General features: G+C 38.4%; 2 protein-coding genes across 7 annotated transcripts in view; one reads left to right on the top strand and one right to left on the bottom strand.

Moving 5' to 3' along the window:
- Positions 1 to 6,523, top strand: part of ECD (ecdysoneless cell cycle regulator) — a 32,989-nt gene extending 26,466 nt beyond the window's left edge. The window contains exons 13-15 of one of the 3 annotated variants that reach the window (XM_027591678.2): positions 916 to 1,130; positions 2,839 to 3,046; positions 5,542 to 6,523. In XM_027591678.2, the coding sequence (XP_027447479.1) occupies positions 916 to 1,130; positions 2,839 to 3,046; positions 5,542 to 5,567 (449 nt within the window). In that variant the 3' untranslated portion in view covers positions 5,568 to 6,523. Of the gene's footprint in view, positions 1 to 915; positions 1,131 to 2,838; positions 3,939 to 5,541 lie in introns of those variants that run through there. The other 2 variants (XM_027591669.2, XM_027591688.1) reach the window with 2 other exon arrangements.
- NUDT13 (nudix hydrolase 13) lies at positions 5,379 to 20,321 on the bottom strand. 4 transcript variants are annotated; one of them, XM_027591731.2, is made up of 9 exons: positions 20,191 to 20,321; positions 14,067 to 14,158; positions 11,013 to 11,152; positions 9,678 to 9,812; positions 8,777 to 8,883; positions 7,894 to 8,019; positions 7,402 to 7,513; positions 6,534 to 6,688; positions 5,379 to 5,607 (listed from the first exon to the last, which is right to left on the bottom strand). In XM_027591731.2, the coding sequence occupies exons 2-9, from the start codon at positions 14,147 to 14,149 to the stop codon at positions 5,413 to 5,415; spliced, it is 1,053 nt and encodes a 350-aa protein (XP_027447532.1). In that variant the 5' UTR covers positions 14,150 to 14,158; positions 20,191 to 20,321; the 3' UTR covers positions 5,379 to 5,412. The 4 variants fall into 4 exon arrangements, with proteins under 4 accessions (XP_027447532.1, XP_027447542.1, XP_027447562.1 ...); XM_027591741.2 differs by lacking the exons at positions 11,013 to 11,152; positions 14,067 to 14,158; positions 20,191 to 20,321 and adding an exon at positions 9,037 to 9,277 and having other exon boundaries at positions 9,678 to 9,810; XM_027591761.2 differs by lacking the exons at positions 11,013 to 11,152; positions 14,067 to 14,158; positions 20,191 to 20,321 and adding an exon at positions 9,190 to 9,277 and having other exon boundaries at positions 9,678 to 9,810.
- Between the last annotated feature and the right edge of the window lie 2,381 nt (positions 20,322 to 22,702).

The raw sequence follows: 22,702 nt of genomic DNA, 5'->3' as shown, positions 1-22,702 counted from the left end.
GAAATACAAATATTTGAAAATACTTGTTTCTAGTAAATAAATACACAATACAAAATAAGAACTTATTTTTTTGCCTATCATATTGGCAAAGATTTAAAAGATTAACAATACCCAGTTTTCTCAAAGGGTTGAAGAAATGGGTACTGTCAAACCATGAGCGTGGAAGTTTAAGTCTTTCACAGGGTGGTTTGGAACTCTAGAAAGTTTATAACCTTTGACTTGGTAATTTCACTTCCAGGAATTTTCTCTATGAAAAGGACACATATGTGCTAAGATAGTGATTACAGCATTGTAGTAGCAAAAAATTGGAACGTCCTAAAATGTCCATGGAGAAGGAAATGGCTAAATTATAGTACAATCATATTGTGAAATATTGGGCAGTCTTAAGAAAGAATGAGATCCATCTACATGTTTTCACAAAGAAGGACTTCCAAGACCTAGAAATAAGTGGAAAAGCAAACCATGGTTCAGTGTGTGTGTGTGTGTGTGTGTGTGTGTGTGTGTGTAATACCCTTATGTTTTTATACATACGTACAGAACTGCATAAAGGCCTGGGTACCCACCACACTGTTAAAAGATGCTTAACTCTGGGAAGAGAGTGAGATGTGAGACAATAATACTCTGTATGACTTGAATATTTATATCAAAGTATATTCATGTATTCTGTAGGTTTTAAAATTTTTAGTAAAAAATTTTAGTAATTGAATTCGTAATTAAAAAAAAGCTGTATTTTTCAGCTCAGCCTGTGTACTTTTCTGCAAATATCCGCCCGCAGTACCATTTTCTGGATTTTTATTAAATAATTTACCTCTGTATATTAGTCCTTTTCTGCAGATAATATTTAACTCGTTAGAGAGGTATAATCACTCAAGAAAAAATTACCATGTGGCTCTTTTTGTGTTGGGGTCTGTGTAGGTCCAAGTCCTCATGAATCAGACTCCGATGATCTGGCTGAGGAAGACTTTGAATGTTTGGATAGTGATGATGACTTGGATCTTAAAACCCAGGAGACTGGGGAAGAAGCATCTGTAAAAGGAACTCTTAATAATCTCAAGTCATACATGGCCCAGATGGACCAGGAATTAGCACATACCAGCATTGGCAAAAGTTTCACCACCCAGAAGCAAATGGTACGTGAGTGTTTAACCTCTTCCCCTATCTGCATATCTTAATATTATGAAGGAGAGCTAAAACTCTATTTTATCTTAGTTTTTTTTTCTTTCCTTTTTTTGATTTGTGATCTTTTTTTGATTTGTGATCTTTTTTTGGTGATGAATTTGATATTTTGATTTGAAATAAATAAGAATTTAAGATTGGTAATGTTTTCCTAAGGATTATTAACTTTGTTCTCCTAAATATGTTTAATTATATTACTTATTCTATGTTATCCATTAGGATTTAACATTAAAAGTTATGCAATGTGGTCAGACTAGTTTGTGGTTGCATTCTACTACTAACAGCTTACATGGACTTTAAAAACAGAAAGCGTCTTAAATATCCAAATAATTTTTTTTTAAGATTTTATTTATTTATTTGACAGAGAGCGAGAGCAGGAACACAAGCAGGGGGAGTGGGAGAGGGAGAAGCAGGCTTCCCGCGGAGCAGAGAGCCCGATGCAGGGCTCGATCCCAGGACACTGGGATCATGACCTGAGCCGAAGGCAGACGCTTAACGACTGAGCCACCCAGGCACCCCCCAAATAATTTTCAAGTCTTAATAGTGTTTGTTGTTTTCTTAATTTAGGGCCAAATTAAGAATTCATCTTCCACTCATTTTTTTATCCTAGTTTTTATACCAGCAGTGTCTAACCTGGACCTAAGAGACATTATGAAAGCGGACCCTGGAGCCTTGGGGATTAGGGTTTGAAATCCAGCTCAACCATCCACTGTGAATATATATCCATTAACCAGTAATCCTTATGTTGTAGAATCAATATGAGAACTACATGAAACAACAGTGAGATCCATAAGGCCCTTAATGATTGTTATTTACCTTGCTTTGATCATCTAAACCACATTTAAACTATAATCACTTCCAGTATTGCCCAAACCTAATAGAAACCAAGAAATAGTATGTTAAATTTATCTAAAGCAGTGTTTCTAAAATATTAGTATGTATATGAGCCATCTAAAGATCTAAGTAAAAGTGAAGTAAAAAAAAAAAAGCAAACTATAGAAAATAAAATGTGGATTCTGGTTAAGTTGGTCTGGGGTGAAGCCTGAGATTTTACGTGTCTAAGAGGCTCCCAAGCAGTGTTGGGATCAGCATGCTGCTGATTCATGGACTGCACTTTGAATAGCAAAGATACTAAGGTCTATAACTCAAGCTGCAATCTTTCAAATCCTTTCCCCAACCTGTAAAACCAGAGAGGTTCAAGTAACAATTCGGAATCTTTGTGGTTGGACTCCACAGAGCCTCAGGTTTTTAAAGTTTTTTCACTGGGGGATAAAAAGGAAATTAGTTTCTTTCATTTAGAGAAAAAATTAGATTTTTTTTTTAATGTTCATATTTGCGTATCTCTTTTAAAACTCTTAGGCAAGCTATAAATATGTCTCCTTAACCTTGGTTATCTCCCTTGGGCTATTTGAAAACAGGGAAGAAATCCAATTTATAGAAACTTTTCCTAGAAAGAAGTGTGTTAAAATCTTTGGAACCAAATTCTAATATGTGTGTTAAATTGTGAAGCTTATTAGACTTCATTTTTATTTTCTATCATTAAGGATAAGAAATTGCCTTTTTAATTTAGATTTCAGTTTTACATTATTGCTTAGTTTTTATTGTAACTACCATCTAATCTAATGGCCTATTTCATGATTTTGTTTTCTCTCCATAAATAAGGAACCTCTATCCCAGACTACCAATAATTCAGATGAGGAAGATTCTGGTGCAGGCGGATCTGTTATGACACCAGTGGATATAGACCTGAACCTGGTTTCAAATATACTGGAATCCTATAGTTCCCAAGCTGGACTGGCAGGACCTGCGTCCAACCTTTTACAAAGCATGGGAGTACAGCTGCCTGATAACACTGATCACAGACCCACAAGTAAGCCAACGCAAGATTAGCCAGCACACCTAGCCTCTCTTTTTTTCTTCTTAAATAAATATTGAGTCTCACTGTGCTCCTGTCTAGTTTAGATGACTCATTTAGTAAAAATGTTTCTTCAGTACAAGTTTCACAGGCTAACTTCTCTGTGAGCCCCAAATGTTGTCCATTCTGCATAAGTCTTTGTGATCTCCGCTGAGGTACATTACAAGGTTTTGAAGTCAGCAGAAGAGAGAAAAATCAAGCCCCTGGACAGCCCCTGAGAGATTTACACACTCCGTGTTTAGAACATTAAGTTTATCTTTATTGAGGATTAAAGGAAAAGAAAGGAGGGTGATAGGCAAAAATGAGAAATGAATGAGTTGCTTTTTTATTCCAGTTACCAGAAATGACCTTTAGCCAGGCTCACTCTGGTGACAAATACATTTGTTTTAATGTTTTACCTGTTTTTGCTCTTCTGCTTCATGGACTGAGTGGGCTCTTTTTCTCCTTACCACCTTCATCACTCATTGCCACATGAATATTGTCCAGCCAGGTAGTCCCTGTACCAAAGTTCCTTTTATTTATCTGCCATTTTCAGTACCCCAACCCTGCCCTTTTTGCCTCAGCTTTCAGGTATCCTTGGAGTTCTAAGAAGCAAAGCCCTCCTCCCACTCACTGCCAGGAAATAAAGTTCAGTGTCACAGCTCCTCTGTTAGCCTCTCTCATTTTTCTTTTCCAAATCAACACATTAATCCAAAAGCAAACAGTTACTCCATGGTAAGTTTGAGAAACTTAACATGAATCCTGCACACTCCCCTTTCTATCAGTATTTTCAGATTGGGGATGTGTACACAGGTGCTCACAAACACACCCACAGAGAGATAGAAAAGATTGGGAGATGGTAATACACATGGACCCTGAACTGTTTTCTTCTAACTGCAAGATATGAAGAAATCTCAGGACCTCCCTTTGGAGAGTGCTTTTCCCTTCTACCTGCTGGGTTCAGTTCAGGTCAGGGCAAGCTGCCAACCTAACAGGACAGTCAAGTCCCATCACATACTATCCCTCAACATTTCCTGATGAAGGCACTTTGATTTCCCCAAAGTACTGATGATTTGCCGGCAATGGCAAAAGCAACAACCTTTTGGGATCAAAGGGAAATTCAGCACTTCATCTGTCTAGTTCTAGAATCTAGTAGACTTTAATGTGTGAATAATCTTAGTATCTCTGGCACTTGAGTCTTTTATCACAAATTAGTGCCTGAAATCATCCGAAGATACAACTCTTTCCCGGCCATTCCTCTTTTCAAACAGACTTCTAACAATTTTTCTTCTGCACATCGCTTCAGTTTTTCCACACTTGGGACCTGGGCTTCAATGCTTATCATACAAATAGATTCCTTTTCTCCCTCCCCACTCCCTGCCCCAGATTCTTACTTTCTTCTATTTCCTCACTTCATAAGACAGAAAAATACATCTGAACAAAGGTGTGGAAATTTATTTTATTTCCTCCAGATAAATCCTCCCTTATGACAAGGTATAGAATGACATACATGAATGATGAGCCATCCTAAATTTAGTTTATCCCTTAAAACAAGAAGTGGTTTGCCCTCACTAATCCCTTAGCTGAAGTTACAACACTTAACAGTATGCAAATGGCAGTGACCATTTTATATTTAGGAAATCAGACATGGCAAAGTGATCATCTTTTCCTTGGGTCACAAGCTAAGCAAGTAACGGCAAAAGACTTAGCTCTCTTAAGCCCCACTGGGATGCAATTACCCCAGCAGAACATCACTGCATCTGATTTATTACAGGGTACTCTGAGGAAGATCTTGGCTCCCACTTTCTTCATCCCTTCTGATGACTTAAAGAAATAAGGCTTTTATTTAAATAACCATGTACAAAATACCTGTACACGAATTTTTTAATGTTATATTGTGCCATTTTTCTTAATTCTATTAGGATGAAAGGTAACTCAGTAGTGGGTTGAGATTTGCTATGTATCTTCAATACTAAGATAAAATTAAAATTATATCAGGCACATTTTTGCAGTTAGTGTAAACCCAGCATTAATGAGATACATGCCAAAAGATGTTTGCTTCCAAGACCTCAGTAAAAATGGGTGCATGGGGGCCTATATCCAAACTAATGCTTCAAACTTCCCTCTGATTTTGACAATCGTCATTATCTGTTTGGCATTTTGATTGCCTATGAATAGGAACTTCCTTAACACTGCTATTAGAGGTATCCTGCTGTAGGGTCACCTCCCGCTCTGCCTTAGTATGAAGTTGGAGATGGCCTTTGGTCACCTCCCTTTTACCAACTGATCTCTTTTATGCCCCTCCAGGATACTGAGAAGGGATCTGGGTGGCTCAACCTGAGCTAAGCAGGCAGGGTAGAGCAGGACGGCTTTTCCACCCACTCCTTAATCAGTTGGTGGGCAATGGCTAACTTAGGGGGCAACCAGAATGTCCCATACTGTTGCTGAGTATATGGATTGTTTTTCCTCAGGGCTGTGGCTACCTCATCATGACTGAACCAGCCAGCTGCCTCTAGTTCTTTCAAGTTCACCTGGATCTAAAAGACATAAAGAAAAACAGAATGTAAGGTTAGGAGCTACAAAATTTAGAATACTCTGGCCAAAGGTGAGAAAATGTTCCCAGAACTGAGCAATACCTGGGATCTACAGGCTGAGAGATAATCAATTTTAGATATTGTGCAGAAGCAAAAGAGGCATAATTAAAAGGTGAGAGTTAAATATATTTTTTTAATCAGTGTAAAAGAAAAAAGTGCCTTTTAAAAATCTTGGAAGCACAAATACTGAAATACTAAAGAGTGGTTAACAGTGAGGTGTAATATATAAATAATTCTTCATTAACTTTCAATTTAAAAAGAAAATAAAATTACTCTTCTCTAAGGGATAAGGGATTATTAATGATTATCAAAGGCATAGTATCTTCTTTGCAATGTACATTGTATCCACAGGAAGCTGAGACAGATGAGATATTATTAATTCTATGCAAACCAAAACACAATAGACTTTGGCAGGTAGGGACCACAATGCCATCTATCAGGATGCTGCAGAAGAGCAAGATGAGGCTGGATAAGACAACATCTAAATCCCTTTCAACCAGAAGTTCCTATGATTTTATATAATTGGTCCCCAACATCCTAACAACCTTGAATAAGACCAACCCTGAAATCAGTCCTTTAATTTGATATATTTATTGTGTGCCTACTCTGTGTAAGATGTTCAGTTAAGTACTGCTGAAAAATAAATTGTCACATGACTGAGATACATACAAAGAAGAATGGTAATTGTGCGGGTGCTCTGAATTTTCATGGAGATTGCTTCCTTTATAAGATTGCAAACTCCTAAAGGGAACAAATCCCATGTTACACATCTTTGTATAATGTAGACAATGCTGGACTAGAAAGGTGCCTACTGACCATTGTGGGTGAAGCAAAGGAAATACATACCCTAAGGAAGCATCAGAACTTACCTCTGTCTGCCCTGGATGCACAGTTGCATGACAAGCAATCATGAGTGAGCTATTAGGAAAGGGCCAGTGCTGGGATGCGGAGTACTGCAGTCTTTCCACCTCCAATCCCACCTCTTCTGCAACTTCTCTCCGGACAGCCTCTTCCAGACTTTCACCTATAAGCACTCAGATTAATTCAGGACAGCCTTGTAGCAGGAAGGGTGATACAGATGCCCATTTGTGAAAGGAGCCCAAAACTGGCTCCAAAGTTTCGATTAAGTATTCTTGGGAGAGCCCTAAGTCCCTGAGTCTCTACAGCAACAGGACTCAAGTCTGGAGTTGGGTGCTGAATTACAATACTTATACTAGTTACTTAATTAGTTAGTGAGAATGCAAAATAAGAGTGACAGGCTACTGCTGACCTCAGCTTTAATAAAATTCTTATGCCATGTTTGACCTTTTGCAAATTTTACCCCAATAGACTGAGAAAAAAACAACCTGTAAATATCTATTGAATTCTAATTAATACAATGCACGCTGAAATATTTAGGGAGGAGTGTACTAATGTCTGCAAACTATGTATCAAAGAATAAAATGGATTGGTGGATGGATAGAATGGGTAGATATGTGATAAAGGAAATGAAGAAAACAATTGTAGGATCTAGGTGGTAAGTGTATGGGTGAGTATTAACTGTATAATTCTTTCAGGTGTGCCGTATGTTTGAAAACTTGCCTAATATTGGAAAATTATAATGCCAGAAGGCAGTTTTCCTGACTTGACAGGGAACAGTGTGCTTGAGACTTCAAGCACAAAAGCAACAAGACAAATACCTACTACTGTTAAACTTTTGTGTCCTCCAGTCATCCGTACATGCCCTAAACTTCTTACCTATATCACAAAAACCTGCCAAGGCAGAATACATTCCCTTGGGAAAGGAACTCTGGCGGGCAAGCAGGCATCGAGTCCCATCTGACACCAGAGTGATCACCACAGGAGCCATCTAGGAAAAGGGGATGGAAGACAGACATTAGGGTTTGGGGCCTGTTAATGGATGAAGGAATGGGTAACTAAGGAAAGCCTTTTAACTGTATAGGCTTCTATCCCCAGGACAGGCTAGCACAGTCTTGGATTACTGTCCTTTTATTTTTTTATTTTTATTTTTTTTTAAAGATTTATTTATTTGAGAGAGCAAGAATGAGAGAGAGAGAGTACATGAGAGGGGAGAGGGTCAGAGGGAGAAGCAGGCTCCTCGCCGAGCAGGGAGCCCGATGCGGGACTCGATCCTGGGACTCCAGGATCATGACCTGAGCCGAAGGCAGTCGCTTAACCAACTGAGCCACCCAGGCGCCCGGATTACTGTCCTTGTAAAGTAGTGCTTACCTGTGGATAATAGATAATCTTATTGGAAGGGCACACACGCTTGCTGCCAGCCATATTCTTCTTGGTGGGCTGCCCGCTTCTGCTACAGAACTGATGAGCATCATGCCAACGGAGAAGAGCCTGAGCCTAGGAATACAAAGATAGGCTGATTTGATTTGGAGAGAATGTGAAGCTCATCTATAATAGTGCTGGCCTGGTATTTAGAACAACTCAAAGGGAAATGCCAATCCCTTTCCAGCTCACCTACTTTAAATGGTTATTAACTGTTTGAACTTTAAAATAGAAACTATCTGGAAATACTCCTCTAGCATCTGAAATATGAATAAGAGAAAGTATTATCATTCATTTAAAATACATATATAAACTATTATAATGAATGGCCCATGTACTTAGGATCTAACTTAAAAATAAGATATTTCCAATGTAGTGTAATACCCCAACAGGTATTCCTCCCCAATAAAGGTGGAATTTTTTTGCAAATAAAAATGTTTAGAGATGTCTTTTTAAGTAAAATGAACAACCAAAAGCACTTTAACAAGTGAAGTCTAAAGTTGTGAGGAGAAGTCATTAAAGCAATACAAAGTAATTTTTCATAGGACTAACATAATGATGTGTGTTATGCTATGAGTCATTAAAAATATCATGAGGCTGATAGATCTGCATTTCTTTAGGAGAAAATGGTCCTGCCAAAAATAAGGGCAAAAGAAAGAAGAATAAGCAATCTCCCTACAGCACCTTGTCCTTCTGCCAAGGTTTGTAGGAAGGACTGTGATCTATTCAAGAAGAAACCAAATGTCATTCTAGCCTTGGGCATGCATGCATGTATTCACCCATAAACATTGCTTTACTAAATTTCCTACAGAACTAAGAAGTCAGAATCTACCGTGGTCAGCAAGGAGGCATCCTTTGTATTCAGCTGAAAGACAGCCTTCCTCAGCTCAGTGAAAGAGCCCTTGAGCTCTGTCTCCATTTCTGGTTTCTGTAAGGAAGCTAGAAAATGAGGACAGAGGATAAAATGAAACAAACACCAAACTTTGCCTTGGGGCCCCTCTCAAGTATGCCTGTTAAAGCAGTGTTTTCCAAACTCGCCTGATAATACTTTATTAGGGAAAATAAAAAATATACGGGTTCTCAAGCCCCTACCTGGAGATTCTGAACAGCAGGTGAGTAAGGCCCCGAAATCTTTATTTTTAAACAAGCACTGGGTGATTTCTTATATTCTGGCAAATTTGCGAAACATCAGAGCATAGTATTTTTCAAGATCCTCTTCAGAGTAATAAGAATATTTGCACTAACCACACACTCTCCCTGGAAGAGAGGTAAAATGGCACCTCTAAGCTCCTATCTGCACTGGATTCCAGCATCATTACATTTACAACCAGACCTGGAAGGAGAGAAGGAAAGTCTAGTAGGAACCATGAACCTTATACCAAACTGGTTCCCAAATACGGGTCTGAAGCCCCTGAGCATGGTAACATGTTTAGTCACCTGAGATAAGAATGATGTCATGAATTTTAAAACATTTAAGAAATATAAAATGTATTAAGGTACAGAGAATAAAACATCTGTGTACCTACCACCAAGCTTAGAAAGTATTAAAATATTCTTTATCTTTTAAATGATGATGACAGTAGATGGGTAGTTTTTTTTAGTCCTAACTTAAAAAAAAAAAAAGGTTGATAACCTTTGGTATTCACAAAACTTTTTTTGAAATTTTACTATTACATGAGAGCCCTAAGTCTGAGCACCACTGGGAAGTATCCATTAGAAATAATGTTCTATACCATTTATGGAAGAGGAGCTATTTAGACCTAGATCCAGAGCAAACCATGCTTCATGCTGTTCAGAGCATCCAATCAGCACAGAGTCTTCTATTCTTTGTATGTCCTGTCCAAACTTTGCCAGGAGACTTTCCAACTCTAAGAAACAGAAAAGGAAGAAAAGGTTTTTCATTAAATCACCACAGCCATATTAACCTAGGAAATCATCTACTTCAGCTTGAAGTAGGTATACCTGCTTCTAGCCACTGTCCTGCAGCTAATTAGCTATGTAATCTTGGTCTAATCACTTAGCCTCTCTAGGCCTCCATCTTCCCATCAGCAATCTGAAGTGTTTAGACTAAAGAAGGAATTCTTGCTCTATACCACTGTATTCTGTGATTGTATCATGAAAGGAGAATATCCCCTAGTTCAAAAGATACATGATAGTTAATGTATTACGGTGCTGAAAAAAAAAAAGTGAATGCTTAAAATGCTAGAGACCAATTCAGTTACATGCAATGTAGTCTCCAGATTGTGCTAGGTGTCTGGTCTAGGGTAGACTATTCATCCAAGATCCTAGTCTGTATAAGACAAGTGCTGTATAGGGAGAAAATCTGTCCTGTGCGTGAAGGACATATTTATTTGTTCATAATACAACATAACATTGCCTTCTGATGGCATCCTGATATTCTTTTGCACTGCTAGAAACTACCTATCCAAGTACTCAACATCTGACCCATGGAGGAAATTCATTGCCTTTGTATTTAGAAGTAAGTCAGTGTATAGTGACATATAAAACTGAAAGTACCTTGAATGCTTAGATATCTCTATTTACATACCCTTAAAGAGTTCTTAAAATATTAATTTTAATTCACATTTAATTTTTGACCCTTCTAGAGGAAATGAAGTCATGATGCAAATCTCAATAGTGGAAAAGTACGCAATTCCACAGAGGCTGGAAATCACTACTTTAAGCAGGGTTTGGCAAAATATTTTAGGCTTTGTGAGCCATGTGGCTCTCTGTCACAACCACTCTGCTCTGCCACTGTAGTGCGAAAACAGCCATAGACAATATGTAAATGAATGAGCGTGGCTGTGTTCAGTATTTACAGAACAAGCAGTGGGTTCGAATTCGGACAGCAGTTTCACTGACCCCTAGTTTAAGGCAATAGTGGTTCATACCATTACTAAATAATATTTGGGCAACTCAGGTTTATACACTAAACAATTAATTGGTAGAAATAGTTTGAAAAACCTGGACTCTAAAATTGAAGGATCCTTCTCAGGGATTTGATGTGGATGAAATTCATTCATGGCCACAGGCTGGTCTACAGTACTGCTGGTCCTCTTTGGGCTTACCTAGTAGGCTATGCCTGGGGGCCTGGTATTGGTGTCCCGATTTCTGAAGCAAAGGAGCCAGGCTATGAAAGAGATAAAATGCTCCTGTCTGCTGGGCTTTTTTACATGCATCATCATCTTCCTTCAGTTCAAATAAATACCTGTATTTTGAAAATAAAGCATTATTAAAACCACAGTTACTTGTACAGCATTCATCTTTCAGAATTTGGTCCTTGCATCCCTCTCCTATCACACTTACTTCCTTTTATTTATATCCTAAACTGCTCTTTCCCCTGAAAGACTAGGATCTCCTTAAGGGCAGGGTCAGCCTTAGTTCTGTATCTCCAGTAATTAGCATATTGAATGGCTCGATTCAATAAATATTTATTGAATTGAGCTTCAAGGGTAATAAATATTTACTGAATTGAACCTCAAGGTACTTTGCCAATATTACGCTGTGAGGCAAGAATTTACACGCAGTGGAGTGAAAGGAAAACAAGTACCGTGAGGAAACATCAACCACAGAATATCTAGGGATGGGAGCAGACTTCATTCTTGTAGACAGAGAGCCAACACCACACCTTAACTCTCCTTCAATCTAGGGATGGTAAAGAGCTGTTATCTTCAATGCATTCGTGCTTCCAACACCTAGTCCTGCACATGGACACCATTAGCTCCTTATCTCTACCAGAGACCACTGATGGGAAAGTGAAACCTATACTTGACCTAGGCTTATTTAATAAGTGTAATATCTTCAATAGCCAAAATACAAATGTGGAAAAAGACAACATCCTATCATGAGTTTGTCTAGAAGAAATAGTACTGGATCCAGATCTAGGCTTTTCAAGCACCTTCATTAAAGATTACCTAAGTTTATCCCTTCAAGAGCCTTGGAAATCAGGTCAGGGTCCACATGATTCAGGAGGTACTGAATGTAGATTCTCCTTCTGAAGCCTTTGGGATGACCATTTTTGCCTATTAAAAGCCCCAAACAGACTCAGATTTATGGCAGATTTTGTCATGAGGTAGGCAACACAGTTTATAGATATTTCCTGTAGGATCTGGGAGCTTTTGTAACACAAAGTTAGTTCAACATAAAACTACAAAGCAAAATGATAAATGTGCCCCAGTGTTATCTTTAGGAACCTATTTTTGACTATATGATAAAAGGGGTTACAATGAGCTCTTCATAAACACAAGACCAAAGAAACCTGAGATTTTAATACTCATGGTATTTTTAAACTTATTATAAGTGACTCACTTCCTGGGGCAAAGACTTAATGCATGTCAAAGGAGAGACATGTGCCACTCAGAAGTTACCAAATATAAACAATAGAACACCTCTGCCTTCCTAAAAGAACAGTAAGAGAGGTACAACCTGTGCTTTGCCCTAATGACCCTAAAAAGCGAAACACCTACATAAACACCCAGGTCTTAAATCTGGGGCCTCACTGGAGCTGGAACTGAGATCCAAAAAGTTCCTTACATATTCTTTCTCGATCAGGAACACTAATTTGAAAAACTAATTTTCCCCCTTTAGTTATAATAGCATGGAAACAACACTAAGATTATCAGACACAAACTTGTTTTCCTATTTACAAAAATACAAAGTCATCCCATAAAAGTCAGAAAATACAGTTAGCAATTTGTTCAAAAAAGGGAAATCAAGAATCTCACCATTCAGAGATTATCACTGTTTATACCCGGGAATTCTTCAAACTATTTATTGGTATCTGTACATAGGTATATTCAGAGTCATACCTATTAAGTTGTAGCCTTTTTTTCTTATCATTCTTTTCATGCCATGTTCTTTATTGATAGAATTTCATTCTCTCATGACTTTTTACTCATTTTAAAATCACTTTAACAGGGGCGCCTGGGTGGCTCAGATGGTTAAGCGTCTGCCTTCAGCTCAGGGCATGATCTCAGGGTCCTGGAATCAAGCCCCACATCAGGCTCCTGGCTCAGCGAGGAGTCTGCTTCTCCCTCTCCTTCTGCCTCTCTCCCCTGCTCATATTCCCTCTCTCTCTCTCTCTCTCTCTCTCTCTGTCACATGAATAAAAAAAAAATTTTAAATCACTTTAACATAGGCATTTTTAGACCATTCAATAACTGTTCAATAATTCAGTTATTGTTCTCAGAGTCTCAGCCTGAGCGCTGCAAATAACCTACAATAATTTAAGTACTGCAATTTTCTTTTCTCACTCTTGTTCATGTAATACTGTATGCTTACGTGCCTTTAAATTCTGGACCGGGCACTCATGTTTGGCAGAGCTTTTCATTTAGGAAGCCCTGGGTTATGAGTGTATCTCTTCAGAGGAGTTTTACCTTGCTTCTGCAAGGTGCCCAGGGGTCCTATAAGTCTACGACTACTACTTACATTCTTTTCTTAGGTTGGGGTTTGGGGACCATAACACAGATGGTGCAAATTTAAACCCCAAAACTATGAGAACAGGCTAGTGATTTCAAATTCACAGATTTCAAATTTGCCCAGGCTGTGACAAAGAAGTCCTTTACCATCATCCTGTACTGGCGTAGGTTTTTTTTTTTCCTGGTCTACCTTTAACTGGTGGTTTAGTTCTTTCTTAGAGGTGAGGGGTGAGGGAATTAGAATTTTCTACCTTTTTTCAGGAAACTTCATGAACTGTTATTATTCAGTATAGTTTTTAATTCCATCATAGGGGTGTACCATCATTTAAATTATTTTAAATTAATTTTAATTAATTTTAAATTAATTAAATTAAATTAAATCTTGTTCATTCATCCATTCAACAATCCTTCAGTGCCTACTATGCGCCGGGTATTGTTTTATGCACGAGGGGTACCATACTGGGAAAGACAAAGTTCTTATCTTAATAGAACTTAATATTTAAGTATGTCAGATATTTTAGGTAATATTGGAAATTTAGTTTATTTAGAATCTTTCCAATTACAAATACTTTGCAATGACTATCCTTATATGTAAATCTTAATCATGTATCCTTAATCCTCAATGTAGTATTTTAAGATATTTATATTTTATAATTTAATGGGCCAAAGAGAGAATAATCAGAGCTCAGGTTGGTCACAACTCACCGGGTCTTAGTGACATAAGTTGACAGCAGCCTAAAGTACCAAAAAGATTTTCTCCTGCAAGCAATTCCACAATACAGGGACATTGTCAGGTCCTTAGAGAAAAGAGGAGTTAAAAAAAAAAGTCATAGTATGCAATTTAAAGTAATGAATCACCAAGAGGGTTATACTTTAAGCCAGGATAGGATTACTTTTTAATATTAAGGAAAGAAACTGAATAGAAGTCAGATGATCTGGCTTCGAAATTGCATTTGTGCCACTAACTAGCTGTGGGATTTCAACTTTTTAGTACCTCTTTTCTAATCTACAAAATGGCAACCTGTTCTGCCTACCTAATAGGTTATTGTGAGACTCTGCTATCTACAAAAAAATATGTTCCTCCTTCCATATTGTAGAATTGTTGCTAGAAGTTAGAGAATAAGCCACAATTTACATTTCTCTCCTTCTATCTAAGCAGTGACAAAAGTAGTTCTTAACAGTGGAATGTGAGTGGAAGTGATGTATATCTCTTCTAGGCTGAAGCAGCTAAGAAGTGGGTATGCCTAGGAGGTGCCAAGGTGGCTCAGTTGGTTGAGCATCCAACTCTTGGTCTCATCTCAGGTCCTGATCTCAGGGTGATAGGATCAAGCCCCGCACCAGGCTCCACCATCGGCTTGGAGTCTGCTTGAGATTCTCTCTCTCCCTCTCTCTCTGCCCTTCTCCCCATTCACGCATGTGTGCACACACACTCTCTCTCTCTAAAATAAATAAATAATTTATTTTAATAAATTAAAATAAATTAAATAAATCTTTAAATAATTTAAAAATGAGGGGCGCCTGGGTGGCTCAATCGTTAAGCAGACGTCTGCCTTTGGCTCAGGTCATGGTCCCAGGGTCCTGAGATCGAGCCCCTCATCGGGCTCCCTGCTCAGTAGGAGGCCTGCTTCTCCCTCTCCCACTCCCCCTGCTTGTGTTCCCTCTCTTGCTGTGTCTCTCTCTCTGTCAAATAAATTTAAAAAAAAAAATCTTAAAAAAAATTTTTTAAATGAAAAAAAAGAAGTGGGTATGCCTTCATCCTCTTTCCTCCTTCTGCTTGGAAGACTCTGGAATGGCAGAGTATTAGATGAAGAAGCCTGGATCCTTGAATCACAACATGGAGAAAAGCCACCTGCCAACCAAAGGACCCCCCCCACAACACACACTTTGGACGATTTATGAGTGAGAAATAAACTTCTACCATACTAAGCAACTGAACTTTTGAAGTTTGTTCCAGCAGCTAGCATTACTCTAAGACCAGGTAAGACTGGGAATGTCTCCAGAGTAATGGAGAGTATATGAAAGCCAAAGTTCCTCTGAGAATGAAGTAAGAGGAATCCTATAGATAAGAAAAATACAAAAATCATGACCATCAAGAAAATATTTCAAAAGGCAGCTATGCAAATCTACATGAATCTAAGATATTTTCTATTTTGTGTATTCCTTTGTGAGAGAAAAAAAATTCTGTATCTTATGAATCCATTCTGCAGGTGATTCCTTTTAAATTGTATATCAGTATTTTATTCCCCATGAGAAGTACATCTCACATTGGCAATAAAAGTCAAGAAGTTCCACTGAAATGAGAAAATCAGTACAGTTAAATAACCAAAGCAAGCTTTGACACTAAACAAATCACTGAGGAATATCTAAAGTTTAGGCTTACTTCTTGGTTGCATAATTATGAATCACTGATGACTAATCCTTGGACAGTTTTGGCTACAATCTATGTCCTAGCCAAGGGTAAAATATATTTAGCAAAGACATTCAACAAAAAGTGTTTATTGAAAATTGACTTTATGCAAGGTCCTTTAAGAAACACAGAAACGTTCTGATGAAAAACCTACCATCAAGGGACTCTAGTAGGAGAAAGAAAACAAACATAGCTTTCCCAGAAGGGAACATGTGATATGTGGGTTACAAAGCACTCTAGGAGAGTATTAAAAGACTTGTGTGATATACTGGAAGAAATATATTTCTTGTATATGGGTATGTCATATGTATATGTCTCAGGTACAAACTCTGAGAATGTAAATTGGTACAATATTTTTGGGCGGCAATTTCGGAATATCTATTGAAATGTTAAATAAACATGCCTTTCACCTAGCAATTCCACTTCTATGAATTTATCCTAAGAAGGATATGTATAGGAATGTTAACTGAAAGGTATGATAAAGGGGAATAATATACAGCTCTTAAAAATAAATAGAAGAGTGCCTGGGTGGCTCAGTTAAGCATCTGACTCTTGGTTTTGGCTCAGGTCATGGTCTCAGGGTCCTAGGATCGAGCCCCACATCAGGCTCTGCGCTCATCAAGGAGTCTGCTTGGGATTCTCTCTTACCCTCTCTCTCGGCCCCTCTTCCCTACTCTCTCTCTCTCAAATAAATAAAATCTTTAAAATAAATAAATAAATGGGCGCCTGGGTGGCTCAGTTGGTTGGGCGACTGCCTTTGGCTCAGGTCATGATCCTGGAGTCCTGGAATCGAGTCCCGCATTGGGCTCCCTGCTCGGCGGGGAGTCTGCTTCTCCCTCTGACCCTCCTACTTCTCATGCTCTCTGTCTCTCATTCTTTCTCTCTCAAATAAATAAATAAAATCTTAAAAAAATAAATAAATAAATAAATACAAGATAACAGTGGAAACATTCATATATAGTAACAGGGAAAGATATTCACAATATATGTTTAAGTAAGAAAAGCAATTATTTGGTTGGTTTACCATGATCTAATTAATTTATTTATTTATTTTTTTTTTTTTCAAAGATTTTATTTATTTATTTGAGAGAGAGAATGAGATAGAGAGAGAGCACAGGAGAGGGGAGAAGGGTCAGAGGGAGAAGCAGACTCCCTGCCGAGCAGGGAGCCCGACGTGGGCCTCGATCCCGGGACTCCAGGATCATGACCTGAGCTGAAGGCAGTCGCTTAACCAACTGAGCCACCCAGGCGCCCGATCTAATTAATTTATAAAGGAAAGGACATAGGGGAGCCTGGGTGGCTTAGTGGGTTAAGCATCCAACTCTTGATTTCAGCTCAGGTCATGATCTTAGGGTTGTGAGATCGAGTCCTGCGTTGGTCTCTGTACTGGGTGTGGAGTCTGCTTAAAACTCTCTCTCTCCCTCTCCCTCTGTCCCTGCCTGTCCCCGCTTCTCTCCCTCTCTAAAAAAAGAAAAGAAAAAGAAAAGGACATATACATATCAGTAAACATAAATTAGATATGTATCTATTTGTATTTTTAAAGTGACTATAAGTACACATACCACATCATCAACAGGAGTACCTCAGCACATTCCCAGGGAGCCAAAAGGAATTCTTTTGGTGAGTTCCTTGAATCCTGAGAGCCAAGAGCTGTTTGGTTGAGCTATAACTACCAACTAATCTGTGTGGCCCACTGTTTTTGGCTGCCTGATGCTTTGCCTAGTTTCTGTTATGAAATTAACCTTAGCCAGTTGTGGATTATCATGGTCTGCTGACTCATGGGATGGTCACAGAGCTTATAAAAAACAAAGTCAAGTTCTTAATGTAACTTTTGAAAAAATATTAACAATCAAGAGGAAAACCAGACTTATTTCAACTGAGAACTGCACCTTCATTGGTATAGTCATAAACCTAGTAGATAAAAATTAAGTCTAATTCCTTTTCTAAATGGTCCCTTGAATATTTTTTATACACATCTTATATAAAAACAGTATAGAGATTATTGAAAAGTCAAAGAAGAGAAAACGATTTCCTTAAAAATCAGCTTTAACTATATTTTTCTCTTCTAAATAGATCGTTAAAATTATAAAATTAACATAATTACATTACAGGACATCTAGAAAAGAGAATTGTGAGGGTGTCCATAATATGGCCACATAAATATAACTTATGTATTTTCTAATCTTTTTACACATACAACTTCTACATATTTGTAATCAGAGGACACATTTTTGTCAACTTGCTTTCATGAAACACATCACAAGCAGTTTTCCATGTTTTTGTATAAGCTATATAATTTTTTTTAGCTGCAAAATACTACATTCAGGTAGACTCATCCTTATTTTGCTAAACATTCCCGATTTTAGACATTGAGGTTGCTCTGATTTTAAATTACCAGAAATAAGATACCACTAAATACCTGTGTGCTGATATTTTCAGGTTACTTTTTAAGTTTCCCGAAGTAGAATTACTGGGATAAAATTTAGTTTAAAGTCATATGGCTCTTTCTACACATTGCCACACTTACAAGATTCAGTAGTGTCTGGTTTAAAAAAAAAAGAACTTTCATTTTATATTTTTTTGATAACTACCAAGATTGAAAGTGTTTTGAGATTTAATAGTTTTAGTTCCCCTTTTGCAAACTGTTTGATGTCCTGTGCTCATTTATTTACTGTGGTTTTGACCATTCTAGATTTTAGAATATTATAGTACATTTCCAGCATTTTCCATAATATCATAGAAACACATTATAGGAACCAACCTCTATATGTGTTGTTTTCTTTGTGTACCTCAGTACAAAAAAAAAAAAGTCTTTTAACAATGAGGATATGTGAAATTACTTTTAGAATGAAAATATAATTTCTTATAACTCCATTACTATTTAGAAATCTAATGCAGGGAAAATTTGTTACTTATTTCTAAATAGTTTGTGATTTTTTACTCTTTTAGGGGTCTTCAGTGCAATGTTTTATTCAAAGTGTATTGGCTCAAGGGCTTACCTTTAGTAAACATGCTGCAGAACAACTGGTAAACCTGCCATGATACTCAAATCCACATTACAAACAGAATTGTTTTTGTTTGGATTGACAAGTATTATGGTATTTTATTCCTGGCGGCATTCTGGGGATAAAAGTTCACTATTCACGAAACAAGTTTTGGAGAAAATACAGCGCCGTTATTTTACATTAGATGACAAGCCCAGGGCTGCCTTCTGTTTTGTTTACAATGTCTGTGCGTACCTCCAAACCGAGGAAGGAACAGGCAAGTAAGCACTGAAGAGACTCCGGACTTTTATTCTGGGCTCTCCCACTGACTGAATTTGTGATCTATAGCTGTCACCTAACTCGTAGGAGCTTGGTTTCTGTCTCACTTCTCACAGGGGAAGGAAGGAGAGAAAATGGATCTAAAGTGTATTACAACCATGTCAGGTTTTCCCACACCCAATTCTCAGATCTGTTAGACTGTACAATCCTCAAGGGTTGGGATTGTATCTTCCCCTATCTATAGCACCTAGCATTGTCTCTATCACAATGTAAAACACAATATAGATAGATGAATGAATGAATGAATGAATGAATGAATGAATTTATCCCATTTTACAAGTGAGGAAGATAAAGCTTTAACTAATCTGAAATCACAATTTAGATAGCAGCAGTTTCAAACCCAGGGCTATCTGGCTCCAAAACTCATGTGTTGATGAGAAATATATGGGAAAGCATTTTTCAACATTCATTTATGATTATGTATTTTAAAAGTACAAGGACTGATAGAGATGAAAGATATTATTATTTTTACTGAAAACTATTCAATGAAGAGGCAAGGGTGTTAAGATTAACAATTTCTCTCAAGCACCTGTAATAAGTGATTCCCACATTTCTCATCCTGTTCATTTTAACAGAAGAAAGATTACTTTGTAAAATACTACAGCATGAAGAAAAGGCCCATCTCGAATCTCTGTGGTTATTTCTACCAAGAAGTTTGGTAGTGTTTGAGAGAGCCCTTTTCAGTTCCCTCTATTCGTTACTGTGCACCTCAATGGAATGAGGAAATACGCAAAACTGAGGAGCCATGAGATACAGATTTCAAGGTCTCACTAAGTAGCTTTATGGTTTGCTTTCTAAAAAATGTTTCCTCCCTTAATTCAAAAATAATGCAGGCACAATGCAAAAAAAGTAAGCAAATTCTATTTTTAAATAACTCTCCAAGAAAGTTCCAGAAAAATATTAGCTTTAGTTAAAAGGATAGTTCCTTAAGTTATGATGCAAAACTGTGGCCATTCCCTGGTTTCTGCAAGAAGGAAAAGACTAAGCTAAAATCACAAAATGCTATGACCAAGAGCTTTTTTCAAGTTTTGATTATGCCTTCCCATAAAATCCCTCCTGGGCTTAGAACCTCAACAGTTTTCTGTTCCTCTGTACTCACTCTGAATTCTGTTGGGGGAGGGTGTCTTCCTAGGCCTCAAGAATCAGCAGAAAGCAGGGAACTCCTAACGTTCCTAGGAAGTAGGCCTTCCCTTCCCCAGAGGGACTATTGTGGCCTCTGCCACACTTCCCAGAATCCCCTAGAGATGCACTCTGGGAAATGTAGTTCTCTTTTCATGCTGGCTGTTAAGTCGTCCAAAATTAACCATGGTTGCAAGCACGCTTTTGCCACACTTCCCAGAATTCACCTAGAGATGCACTCTGGGAATTGTAGTTTAATCCAGAGGCATGCTGCTATCCACTCCAACAGCAAAGTTAACCGTGAGTGTCAAAAAGCATGATCTAAGATCTTCTAAATCCATTACCAGAAAAACTACCGACCTTGTCTTTGAAGAAGCAGTAGATTCACTTTTGAATAACAAAAAGGTAGTCATTAAACCCATCCTAGTACGCAGAAGGCATATTTTGTGGGGGAGGAAAAGAGTGTTGGGGCAGGAACTCAGATAACTCTCACCCTTTCTGTCTCTGTATGCCCACTTTAGAACTAGTTCTAACATTTCATGAAATTCTGCCAATTTAAAAAGACCCGACTGTGTCTAAATGTGTATGAGCTTATGTTAGAATGCATCCCTTGATCAACCGTGGCAGGATTCCTTAGGACTGAAAGCAGTCTAGCAAAACTACTTTGGTTCTGCTCTTTTCTTACTTTATAGGAGAAGACAGTTTTGAAGCACATTCATTCAACGTGTATTTAATGAATACTAAATGTACCTGGGACTGTTAATAGGCACCAGATACAGCAGAGAGAGCGTGAACGCTCACACATGTGCGGGGGGTGGGGGGCAAAAGGAGAGGGAGAGAGAAAAGCTCAAGCAGACTCGGGGTTGAGTGCGGAACCCCACGCAGGGCTCAATCGCATATCCCCAAGATCATGATCTGAGTTAAAACCGAGTCAGATGCTTAATCAGCTGGCCACCCAGGCACCCGAAAAGTAATGATGTATTTGAAGATATGTGTTTATTAATTCATTGAACAGATATTTATTTATTTTTAAAGATTTTATTTATTTGTGAGAGAGAAAGAGAGAGACAGCATGAGCACAGGCACAGGGAGAGGCAGGCAGAGGGAGAAGCAGAAGCCCAATACAGGGCTCCATTCCAGGACCCTGGGGTCATGACCTGAGCTGAAGGCAGATGCTTAATTGACTGAGCCACCCGGACGCCCCTGAACAGATATTTATTGAACATCTGTCATATGCCAGGCATCATGCTAGAATTGAGGTTACAATGGTGAATAACATACTGCCTCTGCCATCAGAAATTAATTATGCATGTATATGTGCATATAATGTGTGTGTGTGTGTGAGAGAGAGAGAGAGAGAGTGAGTTAACATGCAAGCATGTGAGACAACAGCTCATTTACTCAGTCTTTGGCCACTTACGGGAATGGACATAGGATGTAGGGTGTACCTGAGCAAACTTGGAGAGAAATTACAACTTCATTCTGCTGGCAGGTTTATGGTTGGATTGTGTCTCATTACATGTGGGACAAGAAAAAGATCTAAGCAAATGGGTGGGAAGGGGTTTACGCGAGGGTCCCTTAAATAATAAGCCACTTTCAAAGAGCCCTATCTACATAGCCAGTGGTGCCATAAACACTGGGAGGTCCTTACTCTACTCTTCAGGAGCAAAGTACAATAGGTTTCCTTCTCCTCTACCTTCCCAAATATGGAATGATGCTTAACACATAGCAATGAATGGAACCAAGACCATACTCAGCTGGAAGACAAGATAAAACAGAACAATTATGGTATACCAAGTTAAAAATTAATTTGAATACATGATTTTGTTAGCATAATGCAGTCACTAGACTGGGTTTCAATTTCCTGTTAATTGAACTCTTACTCTCTTTGCTTTTGCTCCCCAACCCCCCTTTTTTTAAACTTTTTTTTTTTTAATTCATGAGAGACAGAGAGAGAGAGAGAGGCAGAGGGAGAAGCAGGCTCCCTAGGAGCAGGGAGCCCGATGCGGGACTCGATCCCAGGACCCTGGGATCATGACCTGAGCCGAAGGCAAACGCTTAACCATCTGAGCCACCCAGGCGCCCTCAACCCCCTTTTTTAAATGACTGTGAACCATTTCACTAGCAGTCTAGTAGTCACTAGCGGCTCCATCAGAAAATTGGCAGAAGTTAATAAAAAATTACCGGTTTCATTATCAGTTGAAAGATCTGGGAAAGGCTTTCTTTCGTTCTTTCTTTTTTAAAGATTTTATTTATTTATTTGAGAGAGAGAGCGAGAGAGCACAAGCAGGGGGAACAGTAGAGGGAGAGGGAGAAGCAGGCTCCCCACCAAGCAGGGAGCCTGATATGGGGCTTGATCCCAGGATCCTGAGATCATGACCTGAGCTGAAGGCAGATGCTTAACCATCTGAGCCACCCAGGCACCCCTGGCAAAGGCTTTCAATAATGAGTTATGACTATAGTTAAATAACTTTCACTTCTCTAGTGTCTTG

This window comes from Zalophus californianus, chromosome 15, assembly GCF_009762305.2.
Source record: "Zalophus californianus isolate mZalCal1 chromosome 15, mZalCal1.pri.v2, whole genome shotgun sequence".
Taxonomy (NCBI): domain Eukaryota; kingdom Metazoa; phylum Chordata; class Mammalia; order Carnivora; family Otariidae; genus Zalophus; species Zalophus californianus.
The sequence above is the reverse complement of the archived record's forward strand: the minus strand, read 5'-3'. Positions and strand labels throughout refer to the sequence as shown.